Genomic DNA, 23,071 nt, shown 5'->3' on the forward strand with positions numbered 1-23,071 from the left:
ATTTTAACAAATTGAAAAACCCATCAAAAGTACATCTCAACAAATAGTGTATTAAAGCGCCTAGTCAAAAATCGATTATTTTTTTATCCATGAAACAAAGCCGTAAACCGGTTTTTTAAGGAATGTCTAGAATTTCTAAAAAAATATTATATTCACAGCCAGAATTTTCAAGCTAGACATTAGCTACTGTTCTAAGATTTGAAAGATTTTAGTTTTCTTTTAGTATCACATAATTTTTAGCGATGGGTATTACCTCCTCTTTTCCTAATAACATCTCTCATACGATTACACGTAGATCTAATTAAGTTAGTTATTGTTTCTTGTGGTATGTTAAGCCACTCTTCTACTGTAATAATAAATTCTGGGATCGAGTTTGGAGTAGGAAGTCTAGCTCGAATTCTACTTTTTAGCGCATCCCATAAATGTTCTATCGGATTTAGGTCAGTACTGTATGCTGGCCCTTCATAAGTTCTGCAATGTAATTTTTCACGATTCTGACGGTGTGAAGCCTTGGATTGTACTGCATAAGGCTAAATTCGTCTCTAATTTAGTCGACGTAAGCTACCACTAAATTTCTAAAATCTTTTCGACATATCTATTAACCGTTAAACCGTGAACACCTTCTCCGTGAACACAATCGCCCCTACGAATGAGCACAAGGTCAATTCGTGCTCCTATAGAAGTTGCACACCAGAGCATCCAGGAACCACCTACGTAGCACTCGCTCTTCAAAGCAGCAATCTGCAAATCGCTCTCTTGGTCTTCGATACACTTCGGTTGCTATCATGGAGGCATATTCCAGGTGTTTCAGGGGTCAAGTTTTTTTCCTGCAGTCTTCGTCTTGCCGTCCATTGACTAATAGTCACTTCACGGAGCTGTCGTTGCACTTGAACGGAATCAAGGCGACGATGTTGTTGACACTATAAAGCAGTCATAACGAGCGGTTGTAAATCGCCTTCTGTTCGTTCCAGGTCGCCTATGAAAGCTTCCAATCTCATCATAACGCTGGCACATTCTTCGAACAGCTCGCTGACCAAGACCATATTTGCCATAACTTGGGCGGCTTTTTGTGGTGTTATATTAAATGAACACTATAGATTATAAGAAACGAATGATATGCAAATTTACAATGCAAATGGAATAATTTTAATAAGCCTTGCTGATAAATTTATATTTCTTTTTGTGATCTGATGAATAATAAAAAAAATATAGTGTAGTTAAAAGTTTACAGAAGGCCCATTTCTATGCACGCAAGTTTAGTTTTATTTAAATATTGAATGGATTCATTCTGACGCCTGTCAATTTTTGTATTCAATCATGTGTCTCAATCCAGAGAAAAAACAAATTTTTTGCATGTTAATGTTTAGATGGAGTTTTCTAATCAAAGACCCTAACAAACAGATTGAGTTGAATTAAGTGTGATAAAAAGAATGGTAATTCTCCAATTCCAATTGAATAGAAAATCCCTGAATGCTTTCAGTTTTATTTGATTTAAAATATTTGTTGTAGATTACGAGTGGAAAATATGGAACGCCAACTAGCAAACCTCACAGGATTAGTCCAAAAGGCACTAACTCAACCCAACACTTCCCATCTACAAGTACCAGGCAGAGAAGGATACAGAGGTATTTTAATTTGAAGTACATAAAAGATTAGTTGTGCTTGTGTCTGTCTACCTGCACTTTTTATCGGAAGCATTCCATATAATTACAATGTCTTGGATATCTAACAATTAGAAAGTAAATTAGAAACTAATAGTACCTATCACATGTAAAATGAGACTTTTTTTCTTTTCAACTGAAATTGGTATCATTTAATAACGTTCTCATAAAAATGGAGAAGATATTTATATCAGGTGGCCAGAAAACGGAACATCATCGTTTTTTATTTCCCAGTAAAGCAATTTTTTTGGTAATTATCTAGGTAAGGTTACACCCCTCCGTTTTCGTTAAAATTTTAGTATGCTATAAAGAAAATTACGCTCAACAATAATATATATATATATATATATATATATATATATATATATGGGGCGCGGAAATCATCCCTTCAGGTACTTTTTGCGTTTAAAGAACCAAATAGTTGTAATTATTTTTCAATGATTGCAATATTTAAATGAATCTTTGAAACCTAACCTAACCTAACTTACTCTAACCTAACCTAACATAACCTAACCTACATATTTCTCTACAAAATGAAATCCAATCACAAGCATGGTTCTTTCTTGATGAGGTGGTCGACAATAAATAAAATAAGCGATAATTCTACATACAGTTTGTATATCTATTTCATTTATTTTCTACCACCTCATCAAGAAAAAACCATGGAAGAGTTTTCGATAACAGCTGCTTGTGATTGGATTTCATTTTTTAGAGAAGTATGTAGGTTAGGTTAGGTTAGGTTTCAACGATTAATTTAAATATCACAATCACTGAAAAATCATTACAATTATTTGATTCTTTAAACGCAAAAAGTACCTGAAGGGATGATTTCCGCGCCATAGGTATATATACATATTCTTGTTCAGCGTTATTTTCTTTACAACATTCTAAAATTTTAATTTTTCTTAATATTATTACACATTTACTTAAGAATATTTATATCTCATTGCATTGAGATGTCGTGGTAATAGGTCCCGAAGTCTTTGATATTTCATTTAAAAATCTTATTTTCCTCTCCTATTTCCTCACTTTTATATCCTGGTTTTTTTCTATAAATAATCATCATTCCACTCCAATTTTATGTTACCAGACTACAAATCTGAAGAAATCTTTTAACCGGTAGCTTTCTGCATGCATTTTATTTTCCTTAGTTTGTTTATTCACACTTTCCAGACTGGTTCCTTCCTTTTTTCAAGTTACGTATCTTATAGAAAGTTGGAAATCATCATTGCACTCCATACTTTATTAAACACAGCTCTGAACATATATTTGAATTTGCAGTGCTACCGCTACATCAGATTGCTTAACTATAATACTCCTGTTTCTTATATAGGTACTTTTTTTCTGTTTTATTGCTTTCACTTCTCTACTATAACTGAAAGATCTCTCTTGCATTGTGTCTTATTTTGTCGTTTTTTTTTAGGTGACGCATTGTCAACATTAGCTTTCATATCGTTTCTGTTAGTCAGTGTTCACGTTAAGAAAAAAAATGAAAAAAAAAACAGTTATTTCAATTTTTCACATAAATTTTGAGGTTATGTCGACATGAGTAAACAGAAAAGCTGTAGATCTTTTCATTACCTAGATCTTTGCCATACTACTTTCTTTCCATATTTTATAGAATTACATTATATTTCTTTAGTTTATGTATCTGAGCAAATGAACTGATCAGATTTGATGAGCCTACTTTGACGTCACGAGACCGTACTTCACGCTGCGTCTCTTTCAATCATTGAATTCGCTATCTCTATCTTTCTCTCTCTCTCTCTCGCACTCATTGATTTCCTTATACCTATAGTCGTAGGGGCCTATTACATCTACTGGATTGAAATTGCAAAATATTTTTCCGTGATATATACAATAAACACTGATTGTATTCAAAATTTGTGAATGACAACGTTAAGAACTTTGACCAGTTATAATTCTGAAAGTACTGGTTCAAATTGAATACAATTTGATATATACAGTGTTTATACTACCTTGCTAACTGAAAATACAGGCTTCTAGTTCATTCCATGACGAAGTTATCGAAAGTTGGAAATGACCTGGACTGCTTCGAGGAAAGGCTATGCCGCTTTTGTTTGCCGTGCTCCCAGATAATAAAAGTTTATCAAAAGCACGTTTACTTTCAGTATTTTAACCCAAAAATGAGAATTCTAAAATTTCTACCGAGTTAGCTGAAGACTTACTGCACTGTGCCTCACAATTACAAGTAAACGCGATCATTGTTGTGCCCTATTTTCAAGAGATATTGCTCATTAAATTACTCAAGATTTTTTCGCCAAGACGGTTTACATAACGGGAGGTAAATCAGTATGTCCGAATCTTCCATATAAATGTTTTTCTAAGGAGTTTTGAGACTGAACGATAGATGTTTTTATGTGTATAGAACGTGGTGGACTGTTTTCTGTTGCCCACTCTGTATGTAATATTGTGAATATCTAGAATATATACTGGTTATTCAACTGCCATTACCGATCATATTTAGTATACAATGACGTTTATTGCATAAGTGCTTAAATTTCATAGTATTTTAGCGATCAATTTATTAAATTAAAATTTATATACATTTGGAATTTATTAACCTCATTTTGCTAAATTAGTTCATCCGCATTTAAATGTATAATTGTGGCAGCATAATAAACAGACTACTTATCAGAATGTTATACGGCTAGTAGAACTAATTTATTGTTTTTTTAGTAAAAAAATAAATCTACAGATAATTTTTCTCGACAGTTGAAATTGGTTAGTGCTTTAAAATGTTAACTAGCTACTAATCAGACCAATACATAAATCAATATACTCGTCATTTATGATAGAATAGAATAAATATTTACGTTATAAAAGCACAGTGAAAATCGTGATTCTAATCATTCATTCATGTCACAGTACCAGAATTTTAAGAGAAGTCAGATAATCCTAAATATTCGCTTACCAACAAAAGAGAAAATGATGAAACTTTTTGCGAACTAGGAGTACAATATTTCTGAAAATATTGATATAAAACAATCATCGTTTATTAGTAAATAAGACTAAGAATTACGAGAATAATAGGAGTGATAGAAGCAGTTGGTTTTAATGCCGAAAGTGCGACTTCCAAGACAAACATTTTTCTTTCTTGTTGGGGTTTTCAGTTTTTACTTTTCCACTAATGACATAATTTGATTATTTATTAACCTAACCTCACCCAGTGGTCGAGCTGGCCAATTAATAACACTTCTTGTAAATGTTACCGAAGTTATTGGTTTATCAGTTTTTGTCACTAATCGAATACAATGAACTCATTGTGCAAAAATATATCATTTCAATTGTTATAATGCTTTGAAATGAAAGAAAAATCGAATTAGTTAGGTTAGATATTCAAGCTTAGCTGTAATTACGAAGACTTATAACAGTATTGTAACAAAAAAACTCAGGATCAAAAGTCCTGTAAAAAATGTAATAACGAGATATTTTGCTAATCCTCCTACTCGAATTTCTATGCTACAACTATGTCCGTCTGCAATTCCTTGATATTCTCTTTTGCAGTGAAGCAAGGATTTTTTGGTTTCCCTGATAAAAATCCTGTGTACTAAGAGTCATTACCCGGTGATTTTTGATGACTAATTTAATTATATTTGCAGCTAGATCTTATGTTCAATTTTTCATACAAATTTCTGGTTTCAAGGTACAAATTTGCTACCAAATTGTTATCTGCCCTTGTACGTTATTGTCAATAGATTTTGCATATCTAAAATCTCAATAATGCCGATTTCGTTGCCAATGTTCTATTTATAAATGAAGCAAAATTCTCAAAAATAGCATGGTATATGTCCATAACAACCCCGTACGTATTGGTATAAAAACACGATTCCTCTTCGGTCATTGTATGGCTCGAAGTTTTCAAAGCTTATTAATTGAGACCCTTTCTCATTCCTTCACAGTTAACTGATAAGATATAGGAACTTTTAGTCTGATGTACCTGTCATAGTCTCAAGAAGGCATTGTGGTTCACTCGTGTGATGCTCCACATTTTGTAATGAGCATATAACGCTAGAGCTAGATACTTTCTTGACCCGTAGCCTCCTGGATAGAATCCTGTGGATTTTTGTGTAAAAAGATATTTAAAATCATCAAGTTACGAAGCTAGTTTCAACAATCCAAGTCGGTATATAATGATATGTCTCTTTCCAAATCATTAGAATATATTTTTTCCAGGCAACTAGCTTTTCCGTTCGAACCGATGGTAACAAGTCACTCAATTTTGTAAGAAATTTCTCGCCAAAGCCAAATCTGTTATAGGCCACTTGCCGGATATTTATGGAACGAGCAACGTGTTAAGTCTGAAATAAATGCAGCCATTCCAATATCTTCATGAGATGTTTAATAAGATCTTCTTTTTTTTAGTTGTCTTTTTTCCATTTTATCTCCATCTTTTTCCTACAAAATATTCAAAATTCTCTTGTACATCCATGTACATACGAATTGATTCATGAAAAACGGCAACGGTGATAAAATCATCAAAACTTGTCTTATTCTTGTAAACAAAATTTTTCGTCACTAATCCTAATAAACCAACTTGATACACGTTTCAAACGTGCTATTTGAATTATAATTGAAAATATGCAAACAGATGAGGAAATTTGTGTTATCAATACCTCGAAATCACTCTGAGCATCAAACATCGAACATATTGCAATCATTAGAAAAATACCAGATGTACAAAAAAAATTGCACTGAATCAACTTAGCCGTTAATCTCGCAATGAAAAACAGTCACGTTAAATTCAAACTATTGTGTTTGGGTTGATTGTTTGAACGCTGGGACTGAAATGGAATGATATATTATGAAATTCTGAAATACAGCCAAAGGCTTAACTCAGTTCAGCACTGTCAACAATTAACAAGATAACAGGTAGAAATTCAAAATAAGTATCCGGAGTTATTCCATAAAATGGGCGTTGTGTTGATAACGACAAATCTATGCCACATATATTCCGTTTCAATGTATCCATCGTATAGATCGGATATAGCCCTGTTTGACTATCATTTCTTTCACTATTTGCAAAAGTTTCTTGATGGAATTGAATTGCTTAATAAAGAAGATATCGAGAATTATGTAATGTAATGTAATCAAATATACTCAAAAGAAGAAAAAAGGTCAAGAATAATAATAAAATAATTCCTATTTGACAGGAAGTGCGAGTCGTTACATCCTTCCGTCAAGGGTAAATGAGAACAAAAGTCAGCTTGATTGAATAGATTCAAAAAAGCGAGTTGTTTGGGTTAGAAGTATACGATCACGAAGGGAGTGGAACAGACATCCCTCTCCAAAGGATGTACACTTCTATTACGCACACCCAGCTAGTGACCATACGTACCGCGACTCAGATTGCTAAACTTGATAATAACCACATAACTGCGTACATCTATTTGTGCATTTCACCCAGAGAGCTGACTATCGACAGGATGATAAAAGTTTTTGTGAATGCTTGAATATATAGGACGCAAAGACAACAAAATTGCTGATTAACTGGTAACCACTCAACTGCTGACTAGATCCGAACCTGCAGTGGTTGTCTTAAACGATGAAAGAGAAAAAAACAAACGGGTATAGCTGTATGTCAGCAGGCAGATCAAAAGCTGTGTATATGAGACAATGTCTCCGGACTGAGCTACGGAAAACTGCAGTAGAGGGGAGGACCAATTACAGAGCACAAAGAGGTTGATGATTACAAAAACAACACATGAGGAACTACTTTGCTGGAATAGATGAAAAATCTGCGATATACATCAACTGCAACCATCAAAGTCCTAGAACTTTATCTAGTGGAATATTGTTATTGCAAAGTCAGTGATCTTTTGGATTCTTCACATTTGGGCTAGTCCGAGTGTGACCAAGGAGATTGCAAAAAAAACCAGGAAATTATGACCTACCATATCTCTCACCATTCTTAGCAGTAATAATAATTATATCTTATAAATTCCAATATACTCTATTATTCTCTAAATTCTTAATTGAATAAGTTCAATTTGGAGATAATTATTGTAACTTGAGCTTCAGCTTGAGCAAGATTTACTTCGGATTCTAATAATTGTACCGTAGACTTTATTTTTATATTATATTTTTTTTATTTACCAAATCTCAAGATATTCAATATTATTCTTCTTGTGTTATAAAAAAGATAGAAAATGTATAGCAGGTTTTTTTTTTTGATAATCAGAAATTGATTGTATTCTTTTATTAGTTCTGTCTATTATGTTGCTTCTTGTTGAATAACAGGCCAACATTTTGTTTCCCATGATATTTTAGGAGCAATAAGGAATAAATTCACTATAGATTAACGACCTCCAAAACCCCAGAATGAAATTTTCCTTTTTTTCTAGATTGATGTGTTACTTGATTTTTGAAGAAATTTTATTTTGAAAATGTTATAGGTTTTTTCCTACTCTGAAGTCGTAGTAACCTCACTATTGACAAGTTATCCACTGATAAGCTGTGGCTGATTAATGGAAGGTTTATCAATTGCAATGTTTATTCTGTAGTTAAGTATAGGTCGGATAGTATTAACTTGCAGACAAAATTCCAACTGGGATTTTCTTATATTTCATCTATAAGTTTGGCAATTGACCGATTGGCATTAGTGATAAATAAGTATTGAAGACTTGATTGACTGAGTATTTTTTCCATAGGCCAATAAACATATTGTTCACTATGGAATTTTATTCAAGTTCTGGTTCTTCAATCAGTAACTGATATCATGGAATGACTTAATTACCTATTGGATAGTGAGGATATTGATATTTTACAATTCCTTCAACACGATAATATTGATAATTTTAGGAAATGGGATGAGCATGATTTTCATGCTAAATTCGATCCGATCTTGGATTTTCCATTATTTTCACCTGCTCGTTAGCAGGTTTTTAGAGCAAATTTTTCTCTTTGATTCATTCGAAAGTCAAAAAATCCCATGTTGTTTGTCTGTTTGTTCAGTACCAGATGTCATTTTCAAAATCACTGATTTTTAATTTATCTGATATGCTGATTATACATATTTCTTCTCTCATTTCGTTGGCCTGTGTAATCATCAAATAAAATGTGTGTAGATGCGTCAGAATATTTTGTTATAAAACAAATAAAGCTTGTATACATAGTGTGTTGCTAACTCCACATCCTTTGTCCTCTACAGGAGATGAGTTCGATAAGAACTCCAGTTCCAGTTCAACATCATTACCAGGTTTGTATACAACAATCGCTTAATTTGCTTTTTTTGTTATAAACTAGATGCATATCTAAGTCTTGGAGGCAAATCAGGAATTGAACCAAATAGAAAAGTACAAAGCAAAGTAAAGAATTTTTTCCTTTATATGAATTTAAAATGATAGATTTAATTAGTTCTGATTAAAAATAGACAATTACAAAAACATTATCAACACAGTAATACAGTAAGCAAGCGGAAATCATCTTGTTTGTAGTAGTAGTTGAGATCGTATAAATGGCACCCATTTTCATTAACTTGCGTTGTATTGTGTTCTGAGATCTAAGCAATCTAGACGTGATTCTAGAAGTGCCGATTTTCTCTCGCGTGTGTTTTGTGCTTGCCTTGAACGCTTGGTGAAGAATAAGAAACCTGAGTTTGATAAGTTTACATCTCAAGTTAAAATAATCATTTCTTAATACGTTAGCGACCATCTTCACCAGCGAATTGCAAGTAGGCTTTCAGCTAAGGAAGCAAGAGATATTCTGGTTGAGCAGTTTGACAACATAGCTGAAAATCAGTTGTTTCCTGAGGGTCTTGATTCTTTCAGTATGGAATGGGATAATTCTGAAGAAGCCTCATCAGTTTTATTTTATGTGCTAAATCAACAATGAGAGTTTGCTGCTGGCTTTCGTTGGATAGAAACCGTCGACACTTTCCTTGATCTGTTGTACGTCTCCAAGGTATTGCACATTTTAACTAAGAGTTTTGGATCATCTAAGTCGAGTTACCTACATATGAATGCAAGTAAAAAGATGTTGGTAGAAGATTTCTCGTCTTTTTTCATTCTCCAGTAGAAAAAGAAAACTAACCTTTCAAAATGCAAGTACTGTAGCTATGAAGACCATTGAATTTGTCTATGTCCCAAGTGGAATGCTGATGGTAAGCCTAAATATCCATCAAGAGCAGGTGGCAACGGGTGCTCCGACAGTAATCTCTATCGAGAGTGAATCGAAAAGCTCATAAGACAACGTGACCGATTCCCGTGTTTCTCCGGTCTCAATTATCAGTTACGTCAAAATGGCTACCACAAATGACCAATGTGAATTGATGATGGAGCTACACGCCGCATTATATGAAATTTAAACTGGTTCACTGTTAAAGCAACAGATGAAGAATTAATCAAAGTTCTTGGCAGTGGAACAATTTAAGTAGTCGACTATGAAAGTGGAAAGTTGGAAACATTCACGCTCAATGACATATAGTATCTCGAAACCTCGTCTCTGTTCTTGCTACTTACGATCGAAATCCGAATAGCAAGTTTGACTCAACTAATACTGAATGTCGCTTCAATATCTGTGGACAGCAGACAGGAGTCTGCGTTTGTGTGACTAAAGACATGACAAGACGCTTCAGCTGTACCATGAGTTCTGATGTCACATAGACAAGTGCCTCGTACGCTCAAAACTTGATTCTGAGCTAGGTAGCAAAATGAAAATCAGATCACCTCTAACTAGTCGTTAACATTTGAGCTGGTGCAAAAAATGTGACCACTAAGACTTCTCACGATTTTGTTCAGGTGCCTATGATACATAGCTGTGAAGATATTAGGTTTGCTACTAAAAATTATGTGCATAGGGTGGCTGGAGTGATTTTTTTTGGGGTATTATACTAATGGTAGCCAGCCACAACTTACGTTTATCCAAAGCAGTATGACAACTGGGCTTATGTTGATGATATCCCACAAACCACTTCAGTCCTTTCTCCAAACAGGCGTTAGCAAGATATGCGTCCATGTACTGATATATGTTGTGGCTACTCCATGAGCATAATTGAGCTTTAGATGAAGAATTCATAAAACAAATTAATTTTCTGTTTAGTTCTGATATGAACGGAGATGGTTAGATTTTTTTCTTGTAAACTATAATACGTACTTAGTAGCGGATTGGAAAGCTTTTCAAATAACTAAGAAATTCAGTTCATGCTGTAGGTTGAATAATTGAATTGATATTAAATAATAAGAAATGAAATAAATTTTCGCAGTTATGTCTTCGTTGCAAATTCTCAATTAATTTATGATTAATTTGAAATTAGTATCAATCGGTAGAAATTTTTTAAGACTTTGATGATATTTTGTTTCTTTAGAAAGTGATGTGCATTTCAATTATTTCTTTTTATATTTTAATGCCAAAGAAAGTCGATTATTTTCTTTTGAAATTCTAGTTTCAGCAAAAAAATGATGTAACATTCTATGTTATTTTTTGTTATACCTGTCAACTTCTCTGGCTTCCAATTTTCAAATTGAGTTGTAAATCTTAGTTTATCTATTATTTTGCGACAGCATAGGTTACATTGATGTGAAAAAACATTTATTATTTTGGCAGATGACTCTTACATCAGGTCTGATAGTAAAGCCCCTAAATTGGGTAAAAGTGGTTGTCGTAAGTTTCGTATTTTTTTAAGCATGATTGTATGCCGTTTTAATTCAAGACGCATAATAAATTAAGTTAAGCTAATTTTCAATAATAAATAAATGACTGAAAAAGGAAATAACAAATAAATATAAAATATATTTGCATGCTGAATGACCAAATATTGATCTCTGAATAAAATTTGATTCATAAAATTTATTATATCCACTTATTGAATTGAGTTTTTCTTAAATACGATAAAACAGTATGGAAAGTAATCATCATAGGATTGATATAAGGTACAGAAAATGTTACATGATTGATCAAATATTTCCAAATTAGCATTAACATATATTATGTGTATAATTAGTCGCGGGACACTTAATTATTGCGGTAATATAAAAAAAAACTTGTAGGTGTTAATTAAATCAAACCTCTTACACTAGGTTTCTTGTGATAAAAACATTGTAGTGAAAAAACTTCTAAATGGAATAAGTCTTTTTTGATTGCATTTTATAATTACTTTGAATATTATCATCAAAAATAGTTCATCGTCCATCCATGTAGGTAAATCCATTAATTTCGGAAATAATTTGAAGGTTGAAAATGCGATTGGTCTACATTTTACATTCATACACTATAAAAACAAATATTCAAAATGTCAGTCGGCGGAATACTCACGGAAGAAATTGTGAAGCTAGGAATGAATGTAAAGAGGATTAAAAATTTTATACAACTTCATATTAGCAGTCCAAAAGTTGCCTTTCTCGTTGCATTTAATTTATCTGCTATTATTATTCATTATAAATATTTACTTTTTTGTGAAATGGCTTCTTATACATAAAACCGTTTTTGAGGTTTAGGACAGAGAACTCCCTTAGGTATCTGAATTATTTGGAAAGTGAAAAATGAAAATTGATTCTTTCCAATATTTTATGAATTCTTCCAGTACTATGTAATGGAAATGGATGCAAGGTTTTCCCTTATCGTAAGAGCATTTCTGTCGAATAAAACTACGATAAGCTCATGAGAATATTAGGGATATTTTGAACCCTTCAAACACATTTGACCTTTTTCTTAAGCCTGAAAATAACGTTATCAGATATTTCTGTTACTGGCTTCTTCAAATAAATACTCAGTAATAACTGCATAAACATCATTTTTGGAAAGGTGTCGACCATTGTAACAAAAAAATAATTTTCATCGGCACACATCTGAAAGTTGGGAGTTAAGATTTTTGAAGAAACTTTCTGTCATGTATTAGTAGAAATAACAAATGTTGAGTAGCCAAAGGGAGAATTGTTTGAGGGTAAGGAAAAAGAAGTGGCATCTAGATAAAAACTAGCTTTACGAAAAAGTGCTAATAGGTAGAAAACGTCAAGAATTATTTATAAAGCAAAGTTTTTTTCTGACAGGGAAAAAGTTTGATATTTCATCTCTGTTGACAGTTAACAAAATGTCACTTTTAAAAAAATTACTACTACAATGAAGTTACATTTTCGTGGCCGTGGCCGTATCATCTCCACTGACGACGCCGACGAGCGTTCAGAGCATCGAAAACTACGACAACTAGCGGTATCATCGATATAGTTCACCAAATGGTGCTAAGCGTCTATCAGATTAGAGTAGGAGATATAGAAGAGGCTGTCGTCATGTTAAAAAAATGGATTTGCAATATGCGCGTTGAATTCTGCATTTGCTGACTTTGGACCAAAAGCTAATTCAAATGAACATTTCTCGGGCTCTATTGATGATGTTTAAGCGAAATGAGTGGGTTCTTGCGTAGATTCATAACTGTAGGCGAAACCTGGTTTCACCACTACACTCCGGAAATGAAACAACAGTGGACTGCAAAGGGTGAATCTGCTCTAAAAAGACAAAGACGGTTTCATCGACCGGAAAGGTAATGACAACGATAGTCGTGGGATTGTATTTAACGACTATCTTGTTAAAACAATGAGAGAAGCGTTTGCTGAAGTGATATAAGAAATTGCAAAATGCGACCGTATCTGAAGATAAAGAAAGGGCGTTCCCTCAAGGCAATGTACCTTATCACACTTAGATAATCACCATGGCTAAAATTCAAGAATTGCACTTCGAATTGGTTGACTACCCACTATATTCAGCAGATCTGACCCACAGTGACTTTTTTCATTTTGTAACCTCAATTTTTACTTGCAGGAGCTGTTCATCAGATGAGGATGTTATTGCATACGGAAATGCATATTTTGGATAAGGGTTAAATAGATTAGAGTTCGCATATGTGAAAAAAAATGTTTATGATAAAAATATGTCTTGTTAGCTCGGAAATTTTCCAGACAACCCTCGTTGTTTAGAATTAATTTTATTTTGAGATGAATTTGATTCAAATGACATATTGAAAGGAAGAATGTTTGAAAATTCATGCTTGATTTTTACATAAAAAAATCTAAGTCTCATGAATTTTACTATTGAAAATAAAATACAATTAAAAAATGCTTATTCCATTTTTAAAAAGTTTATTCACCACCCTTTTTTGTGTCACCCTTTATTATTCTAGTTTAAAAGATTTTGTTCAACGCACAACTTTTGTAAAGGAGGTTTTTCATATTATCATTTTGGAGATAACCGAGTATTTATTCACATACTAAAACTTTTTATATTACAAATACTAATAAAACTTATTTATTTTCCCTTTATTATCCATGCTCGATTCAAACTGTCAGTTGTAGGTTAATTCGGCTATATAATGTTTACCCTCAATAAAACATGAATATCTCACAAACGCAAAAAATCGAAACAGATTGTGCACTGTTCACATATGAATATATTTGATACGCAAAGTGACTGCTATCATAGATTTTTCAAATGGTTAGGTGTATTTTATAAGAGGGACGTTTTACCTCAACCTCCGATAGGCTATAAATAAAAGACAAGTTCATATAAAACAATAATAAGAGATTGAGATATTTGTCATATCTGTGGACAAGCTCTTCAATACCTTCTTCAAAGAAAGTTGCCGTCAATGAATTCAACTAGAGTAGAAAACAGACTTTGAAAATTCTGGAAACTCCGTAGACAAAGCAGTAATGATGAATCTGCGATTTTCTTGAAACCTTTCTGTCAACTTGTTGAACTAGGTCATCTGAACCGAAAGATGTGCTTCCTTGACTCCCTTCATCATACACACCATTACGGCCATCTTTAAACTTTCGACACCATCACTCATGAAGTTTTCCTCATAAACAAGACTCATTCTCCGATGGATTTTTGCAGCACTATGGCCTTCGGCCTTTAGAAAACGAATCATACTTCGCAATTCACACTTGGCGGCAGAATCAATAATGACGGACATGTTTACGTGGCTGTAGCACAACGCCGACTGACGCCTGAATGTCAACAATGGCGGAGTGTGTAATGCGGGAGCTTCGCAGTCGCCTACAATGCATGTCCGATTTCTTCTGCCTGCGTAGCGTCTGCACGGAGCGATCGGAGGTTAAAAAAAACGGCTCTCGTAGGTTATTTCGTTCGAGAAACGATGGTTTGGGTTTCAATAGTATATAGAGAATTGATTGTTTATATAATATATATAATATAATAATAAAATATTTGTAGTCTATGGTTTTGCAGATATTGATATTTTGATTATAACATAATCAAATTCTATGGATGCTTAGATCTATTAAACAGCAAACATAAAGAAATAATTTCAATCGTAATACATTGTTGCCACGTAAATCAAAATATATCGATTACTAATAATCATTCGAAGAATTTACTAAAAATGATGGAAGAAATTCTAAGATAAATCATGTTGAAGAAGCAAACCTCCTAGTCCTAGTCTTCGATACAGTTCTTCTATTTAATCCTGGTATTAGATACCTAGTTACCTATCACAAAGCTGATTCTGTTATCTGAATCTATTTAAAAGAAAAAACTTTATTTATAGAAAATTGTACAAATACTCGTTACAAGATAAAAAAGAACTGCAAGACAGCTGCTAACATATGAATAAAAATAATGAAAAGAACGAAGGATAGCAAAATTTATATCAATTTTCTATACACTTTGCCTCTTCTCGAAGTTCACACGGGATCATTGGATGACTATACAGGCTGCACTCTTCACTGCAGTATTACATTCCTATATAATGTCTTTTCTTAGCGATACACAAGCTTCGATGACTAAAGTTTATCACAAAACATAAATTTTACAGAATATTTAGAATTGCTCAAGACAGATTATCATTTTTTCACGTGTTTTTGATTCAAAATAATGAGAGTTGTATCTTCCTGGTTGTTGACAATTTATTTATTGAATATACTTTTTTTATTGTTATACGTGCTATTCATACTATACTCAACTCAATCTATTCACTTTCCTGCAGTCTATGGAAGACCGTGTCCCCCTTTATCGCCCAACTCTTCTTCACCCAATCTCTGTCTTTGTTTTAACAAATTCTCAACTTTCATTCTCTTTAGGTCTTTTTCTACCTCAACTAAACACATTTTTCTATGGCTTTCACTCCCTTTTCCATATCATATTGTTACTTACCTGGTACTCATAATGCCATACAATTACTGAATATTATACATGAAAGAATGTATACACAAGAAATTATACGAATCAAATTAGTTTTCATTTTTAGAGCATCATAAATTAAAGTTCCCGTTCAGAGTTGAAAGAGGAATTGCGGGAATTCCACTCCACAGGCAGAATTGGTGCCTGTTTTATTTTATCCTCCTGGTTCAGTTTCAAGGTACCATTTACAGGCATAATCGAAGGTAAAAAATTTTTCCAATGCAGCAGATCTATTGACAGAAAGATAATTCAATAATCGATTCGATTCTCTTTATAAACCAGCCTGAATGTGACTCCATAGGTTTCAAAGTTGAATAAAATAAAACAAAATAAGCTTGAAATATCTACAGCATTTTAAATTCTTCATGAAGGCTGCTGTTCTTCATGTCACTGATGCAAGAGCACGAATAAACTTGGAACCAGTTCTTTTTTCTTCATGGGATGTACTTTTAATGGTGATTATTGGACCAGCTAAAAAATTTTATTTGGCCAATGTGATCAGTCATATTTTCTGATCCAAATAGATGCGTGTTACGTTCTTGCGACCTACCCAAGGGATTACGTAGCTATCTATAGTTTCCGTAGAGGTTCATAGGATGTCGTGGAGTTATAAAATGGTCACCAAACTTGGCTCTGCTTAATTTTTTGCTTTAGGAAAGTAAACCAATAAATGCTCAAACAGTGTCTCATAAAACTGATACGACAAATTCAATTGAACAATTTTAATTTTTCGATTACCGTTAATTTCTATTGGGTGAATCCAGTTATAATAGAATAAAATAAAACATATTTTTTTCTTACCTTTTTTAATATTATTCCGTGCATTTTATTAACTGTGGCGACACTACAATACCTACTTGTAAAATAATTTCTTCCTAATTACAGTTCATATTTTGTTAAAGACAATTTTCGTCATTTTTAAAACGAAGTTTCAATTGAAGAAGACGTTTAATCAAGATAATTTATCAACAAAACCATATAAAAAAGATCTAAGAAGTGAGAAATTGAAAAAATTTACCGTTCACTATTTTAGTGTTATCATTGATTCAGGGTATACGGTAATTCAATTATCTATGTCTATCTAAACACATAGTTTGAGCATAGAATGAATTGATGAATTTATAATATCACACATGGTGATCCATTTAAAAAATTATCATTGCAGTCACTATGCTATTATGCTGTTCAGGACCGATCGCCGTGTATGTTTTATATCAACGTAAAAATATACTTCTGTGGCAACCACGCAACACCTATCGAATCTTTTTACATTTGTGAGGTATTCAGATGTTTCCATCGTTCAAAATAACCCTGTATAATAATTTTTGCTCAGTCAATATTTCAAAGAAAATATGTCCAGGAACTTACAAAGTAGGAAGCTCAAAGAAGTAGCTCAAAATAATGTTAGAATATCAAATGGATTATTATTTTAGTCTTGAACCCTTTTTGATTCGCTGAGCTCCAGCTGTTGTACCATTTTTTCAGTGTTCTGTCAAATGGTCTCCGTGTATTTTGTTCTTCTGTTTTCAACATAATCTCTCCAACCTCGCTTACGTTATCCAACTAATCTCATCACTTTCTTGATTACTAGCTCTTCTGTAATATCCTGACTTCTCATTCAATTCCCGATACTCCTTATATTGTTCTTAGCGTTTTCTGTACAGTTATCCTTATTATTTCTATTGTTATTTATATTTCGACTATTGTTTTCGTTGCATGTGTGAGAATACGTCGTAGATTCCTTTCTTGTGTTATGTACTCATCATATTGCAGTTTCATATTAGTTTTCTTAAATATCCTTGAGAAAACTAATATCGCTTGAGTTCCTTCTACTCCAAGGTTTTTTTGTTGGAGGGATAGGAGTTATTTGTAAGAGACCCTTGTCTATAATTCTTTCATTGAACTTGTTCAGTATTAGTTGCCATACTGCCCTTTTTACTTCGATTACTTTCACACAGAGCCTTTTATGTGGTGTCTTGAAATCTGCCGGTCAATCTGTCGATTGCATGAAATCTTTGATAGCGTCTTCTGTCTGTCTCCTTTCTCGAAAGCCGTACTGTTTTAGCACTAGGCTTCCAGATTTTTCTAGCTACTCCAAATTAACTGTTCCCTATTTGTAATATGAAGTCTCTTACTGGAGATTTTCCTTGGTCAATGGTATTTTGCATCAGTTAAAGTACATAGAAATGATACTTAGATGGGGTGTGTATTGTGTAATTAATATTAAGTTTGATGCTTTTTATCAGAACGTGGGAGCCAAAAATCAAGAAAAAGGTGGAAAGAAAACTCCAAATTATTATTAATTGTTAAAAACCATAGAAAAATTTCAATAATAATGTGAGTACTGACTATGTCAGTAGTACGTTTCACATCTGATGGTGTTTGTCGTATGGTTTAACATCTTCGTTTGTTGATATGTAAATCAGTTAAGTCTTGCTGAAACTCACCAGAAGCTTGTTTATGGTTGGCCTAAGTATATGACGGATATACCACATGAGTGGTGTAAGTTTTTTAATGAATGGACAAGGTCAAGTCATCAATTAAAAGTTGACACAAAAGAAATTCGATAATGCAGGTGGTTGATTATTGGTGAGTTTTATCAAAAATTTCCAATAGTTTTAGAATCAGTTGCTTATCATTTTTTTACCGGAAACCTCCACTACATAAATGTATGGAAGATCGGTGTCGACAAAGAAATACTAATCAATGCGAATGGCACAATATTTGTCCGTTTTGGAGCGCTACAGCAAAGAGATTGGCAAGGTTTTTAGTCATATTATGACAGGAGATGGGACTTGGATGTTTTACTACACTCCAAAGAATAAATGTCAATACCAACATTCAAATTCTGCAGCACGGCGGCCAAATTATAGTTTTTGAGACCAGAATTATAATTATAAGTGATGATAAGTGATGAAATTTTTTGTTCGACACTTAAGTACAATTTTCACAGTCTATGTAGGTAGTAATCAACTTGACGTTGTTACTCTGAAATCATATTTCTAAAGGGAGGCGTATGCATTATTATTGTATATTTAAAATCGTCATGTTAAATACTAATAAACGAATTCCAGATTTTTTGAGAAAAAAATTAGTGTTTGAACTATACAAATAATCCCAAATTACAAATCGTATAGTATTTAAATAGTTTGAAACAAAGATTTTCATTTCAGAATCACAGAAATATATTTCAAAACTTCATTTGCACATCTAATATAATTTTGAGCTCTCCAATTTGCTTCCGAAATTCTTGAATTATCGCCTGGAAACCCCGTTTACTTCTTTTTGATATAACAATTAATTCCAGAGATAATTTATAGCCATAGGAAGTTCAAACAGCAGTAAACTTATAACAATGCATACTACAGCATATTATATACAGAGTGAGTTTCATGTATGGAAGGCCTCAATTATCCCGGAAACGGCATGATTTTTATAAATTTTTGCTCACAAGGATCTTGTGATACGGGCGGTATCTACATTGTTGTCAAATCTTTCCTTTCCTATTTTGTGTTTTTGGAAATCCTTAAGAAATACTCATTATTTTTCATGAAATATTTTCCATAACTGAATGACATAATTTCGGAGTTATAGCTACATTTACAATATCTCCACCAAAGTTACGATAAATATTGCACATTTAGATGACTACGATTAAATAAACTCGTTTAATTTGATTATTCTCTAATAATTTATGTGCTAATACAAATCTCGTACAAGGTCTAGTGTCAGTAAGTTAGTAAAAAGTTTAATGAAACTGATCCAGTAAAATAATTATCCAAATCATGGTGTATAAAATCTACAACAACAAAGGACAAATCGTTAAATGTTTGTGTCATGTTAGTCATGTTAGAAGTAGATACACATTTGTTAATTAGAAAAATTACGAATTTTAGAAAACATACAGTAGAGGCGATTACAGCAGATGCTCAAAATTTTGTCCATTTACTTCAATACAACAAATGCGATTTTTAATACTTTGAAATACATTTTGCAAAATTCTTGACTGCTCAATTCTTCTTATCTCTGTGGTAATCCTATTTTTTAATTTCTTAATATTGGCAGGTTTTGTTTTATAAACGATGTTTTTAAAGTGATCTCAGAGGAAATAGTCCAAAGGATTCATGTAGGATGATAACGGGGGCCATTGGATAAAACCACGCCTTCCAATCCATCTTCTGGGAAACACATAGTGAAGTGGAGCACCATCTTGTTGCCAAATATTGTCGTTTAGGATATTGTTATTTTGCTATTTTCCAATAAATCTAAAAACTCCGACCATTCAAGTTACCCCCAAAGAACAAGTGACGAATTATTTCGTCGCCTATTATTTCAGCTCTTTCATTCAATTTTCCGGGATATTGGGTGTTGGATTCACGGATTCACGCATCCAACTAGGATTGTTATTTGACATTACTTGAAAAACTATAACATTTTTTCATCATTAGATCTGCAAACTCCACGTCTATCAAAGTCATCATCTGACTATATCCTAATATCATTAAAATATCAACTCGTTCATTTTCAAACAAACGATCCATTGCAACTTTCAATAGACTTCCACAATAATAATTTATTGAAACGTCAAATTTGTTATTGTAGCAGTCATAGCCACCTAAATGTATTATTTTAACTTCGGCGGATATAACGCAAATATAGCTATAACTCCTAAATTATGGGATTGAGGTATAGAAAACACCAGATGAAAAATAATAATTATTTCTTAAGGATTTCTAAAAGCACAAAATATAGAGAGTGATCCATTTGAAGTAACTAAGATCATTATTTCCCTGGAAAAAGGAGAGATCTGACAACAATGTAAATACCACCATAATACCGGCAAGATCCTTGTACACAAAAATTTTCAAAAATCGTACAAGCCGTTACCGAGACAATTGAGGCGTTCTATACATAAAATACTCACTCACTCACTTTATATAATTTGATTTTGATGAAGCTTATAACGTAAGTTTATAGAATTTTTATTCGCAATTTCAGGTTATGGAAAAGTGATTTTTATTGATTCTATTGCATGTCGGCATGTCAGTTCAGGTTTTGTTTATAACTTTAAATATTTTGCTACTGTTATTTTGTTGATAGCATACTGATATTCCCAATAATTTTGTAAATCTGATTTTTGGAAAAGAGACTCAAAAAAACTGAAAGACTAAAATTCTGTAATTCACTACACGCATTTTAGGTAGTATCCATATCATAAACGCGATGTACCCGAGTTATTTGTAATTACTACTAATTTCCATAAGATAATTATTCATAAGTTTTCTCTTCTATACTTATTATTGTCACAATTTTATATGACTATTGGATGATTTCCAAATATCTAGAATGAACTTTTCTCCTTATAAATTCTAAACCTCAGCAAAAATTCTGATTTTAATTTTAATTTTAATCTTGTTTCATATTAATCCATATTAGAAAGTTTCACTAGTTGGCACGTTATAAATTATATTCTTCTAACAATAGAAATGATAAAAACGTGATAAAAATTCAGTTTCATCTTTCGTCACTATAGTATGATCTTAGTTTTTCTGCTCCACTTAGAAAAGCTTCGTCGATCTGAATTACCCGTATAATCTCTTTGTAATTTCTTTAGAGAATTCTACGGACGTTACTACCTTGAAAGCAAGGCTCTTTTACTAGGTCAAATTCTAGGATTTTCCTTTATGTGTTAAAAAGAACTTGACAGTTGCAGGTGATATGTATCGTAATTCCCTCAGCTACTTCACAGAACGAACAATCCTTATCAGCGTCCGTGCCTGTATTGTATCTGTGATAACCACGTGATCTGCTAATAGGCTTACCGAAATTTTTGCCTTCCATCTACTTAACTGTAGTATCAGCCACTCAGTTCGATGGGTACGTGTCATTTATGAGGGTTTGGGCTGGTCTGCAGTCATAATCTTAAAGCTTGTCTAGGTCATCTGCAATTTCGTTACTCCTGATTCCCATATGACTAGGAATCCAGAACAGCTCCACCACCCCTTTATCAACCAGCTTATTCATTTCATTGTAGCACCTCAGAATTCAGTTCTAATAGCTTTGCCAAACCAAATGGTACTAATGCATTATCTTTGAAAATATGCACAATAATGTACTTTTCATTTTTTGCAGTGTTCTAGGTCGCAGTAAGTATGACCACACAAAAGCGTACTTATCTACTCCCCTTATATTCAAGCTTCCGTCAGCATGTCTTTTTTAGATACATCCGTATATTAAACATCACAATCTAAAGGTAATCTGACCTTATAGTTATATTCCCTCCTGTTGGGAAGCTTTATCTAGTATTTTCAAACAGTAGGATCTTGTCAAGTGGCAACTGAGTTGAAATTTCTGAAACCGTTGGTATATTCGTACTGAATTAACTGTTTACACCACCAATACACCAACGCCAACAAAGTTATCGTCTTCAGAGACTGAAGCTAAACTGGCGGCATCAGAAGGATTCCCTTCGAATCGAGTTTCTTCGACTCTTGCCACTTTGGCAAATTAATTTCGTGTGTATATTTGTCGGCCTTGGCAGCCTGTAAGATAATGCTAAGTTGCAGAAGCCCGACACTCTGAAGGTTTTCTAGTGCAGCCGTCGGTGTTGACCAGCGCCACCATCACCGATTTTTTAGCATTTCTCTGCTTCCAATCCAAAGAAGCATAAGTTAGTGTATGTTTGAAGATAAACTAGAATATCCACATAATTATGTGTATTATGTGATTATAAAGGTTTTTTTTCTGACATTTCTTCTTTCTATATTCTAAGTTAGTTTATGGTATCTTCGAATAAAGTACTTAATTATAATCATCAATATCTTCTTCTACTTCTTGGGAAGTCCTATGAAGGTCTTTAATGTTTTCTAGAGTCATTGGTAAACCAGGAATTGTTTGAATGGAGATCTTAAGCAGAATTTCTTCATTTTCTTGTATTACTTTTGGCTTTTTATGATGGTTGTAGATGAAGTTAGATATAACCTGTGATCCAAAGGATCTATTCCGTCTCTCTTTCTTGCTGCTATACTGGGTTATGATAGTTACTTCGCTTTCATATAATTATAGTTGGAGGAATTTGAAGAAAATAAATTAATATAAAGATTTTCTGATTTATCGCTCACATGATAACAGCTGTTGATAGAGAATGTGGAAAATTAATGGAGTCTTTAAAGAAGAATTAATTCAAACTCTCTATAGAAAAGGCGATCAAATTGATAGTGTTGCAATGATGAAATTATATCACTTCCTTAGGACAACCT

At 33.0% G+C, this 23,071-nt stretch overlaps 1 protein-coding gene across 29 annotated transcripts in view; it reads left to right on the forward strand.

Annotated features, from left to right (window-relative positions):
- Positions 1 to 23,071, forward strand: part of LOC130902297 (coiled-coil domain-containing protein CG32809) — a 373,790-nt gene that overhangs the window by 301,396 nt on the left and 49,323 nt on the right. For 14 of the 29 annotated variants that reach the window (XM_057814300.1, XM_057814290.1, XM_057814318.1 and 11 more), the window contains 3 exons: positions 1,510 to 1,625; positions 8,833 to 8,880; positions 11,226 to 11,282. In XM_057814300.1, the coding sequence (XP_057670283.1) occupies positions 1,510 to 1,625; positions 8,833 to 8,880; positions 11,226 to 11,282 (221 nt within the window). The remainder of the gene's footprint in view (positions 1 to 1,509; positions 1,626 to 8,832; positions 8,881 to 11,225; positions 11,283 to 23,071) is intronic. The other 15 variants (XM_057814298.1, XM_057814302.1, XM_057814303.1 and 12 more) reach the window with 2 other exon arrangements.

Source organism: Diorhabda carinulata, chromosome X, assembly GCF_026250575.1.
Source record: "Diorhabda carinulata isolate Delta chromosome X, icDioCari1.1, whole genome shotgun sequence".
In the NCBI taxonomy this organism is placed as follows: domain Eukaryota; kingdom Metazoa; phylum Arthropoda; class Insecta; order Coleoptera; family Chrysomelidae; genus Diorhabda; species Diorhabda carinulata.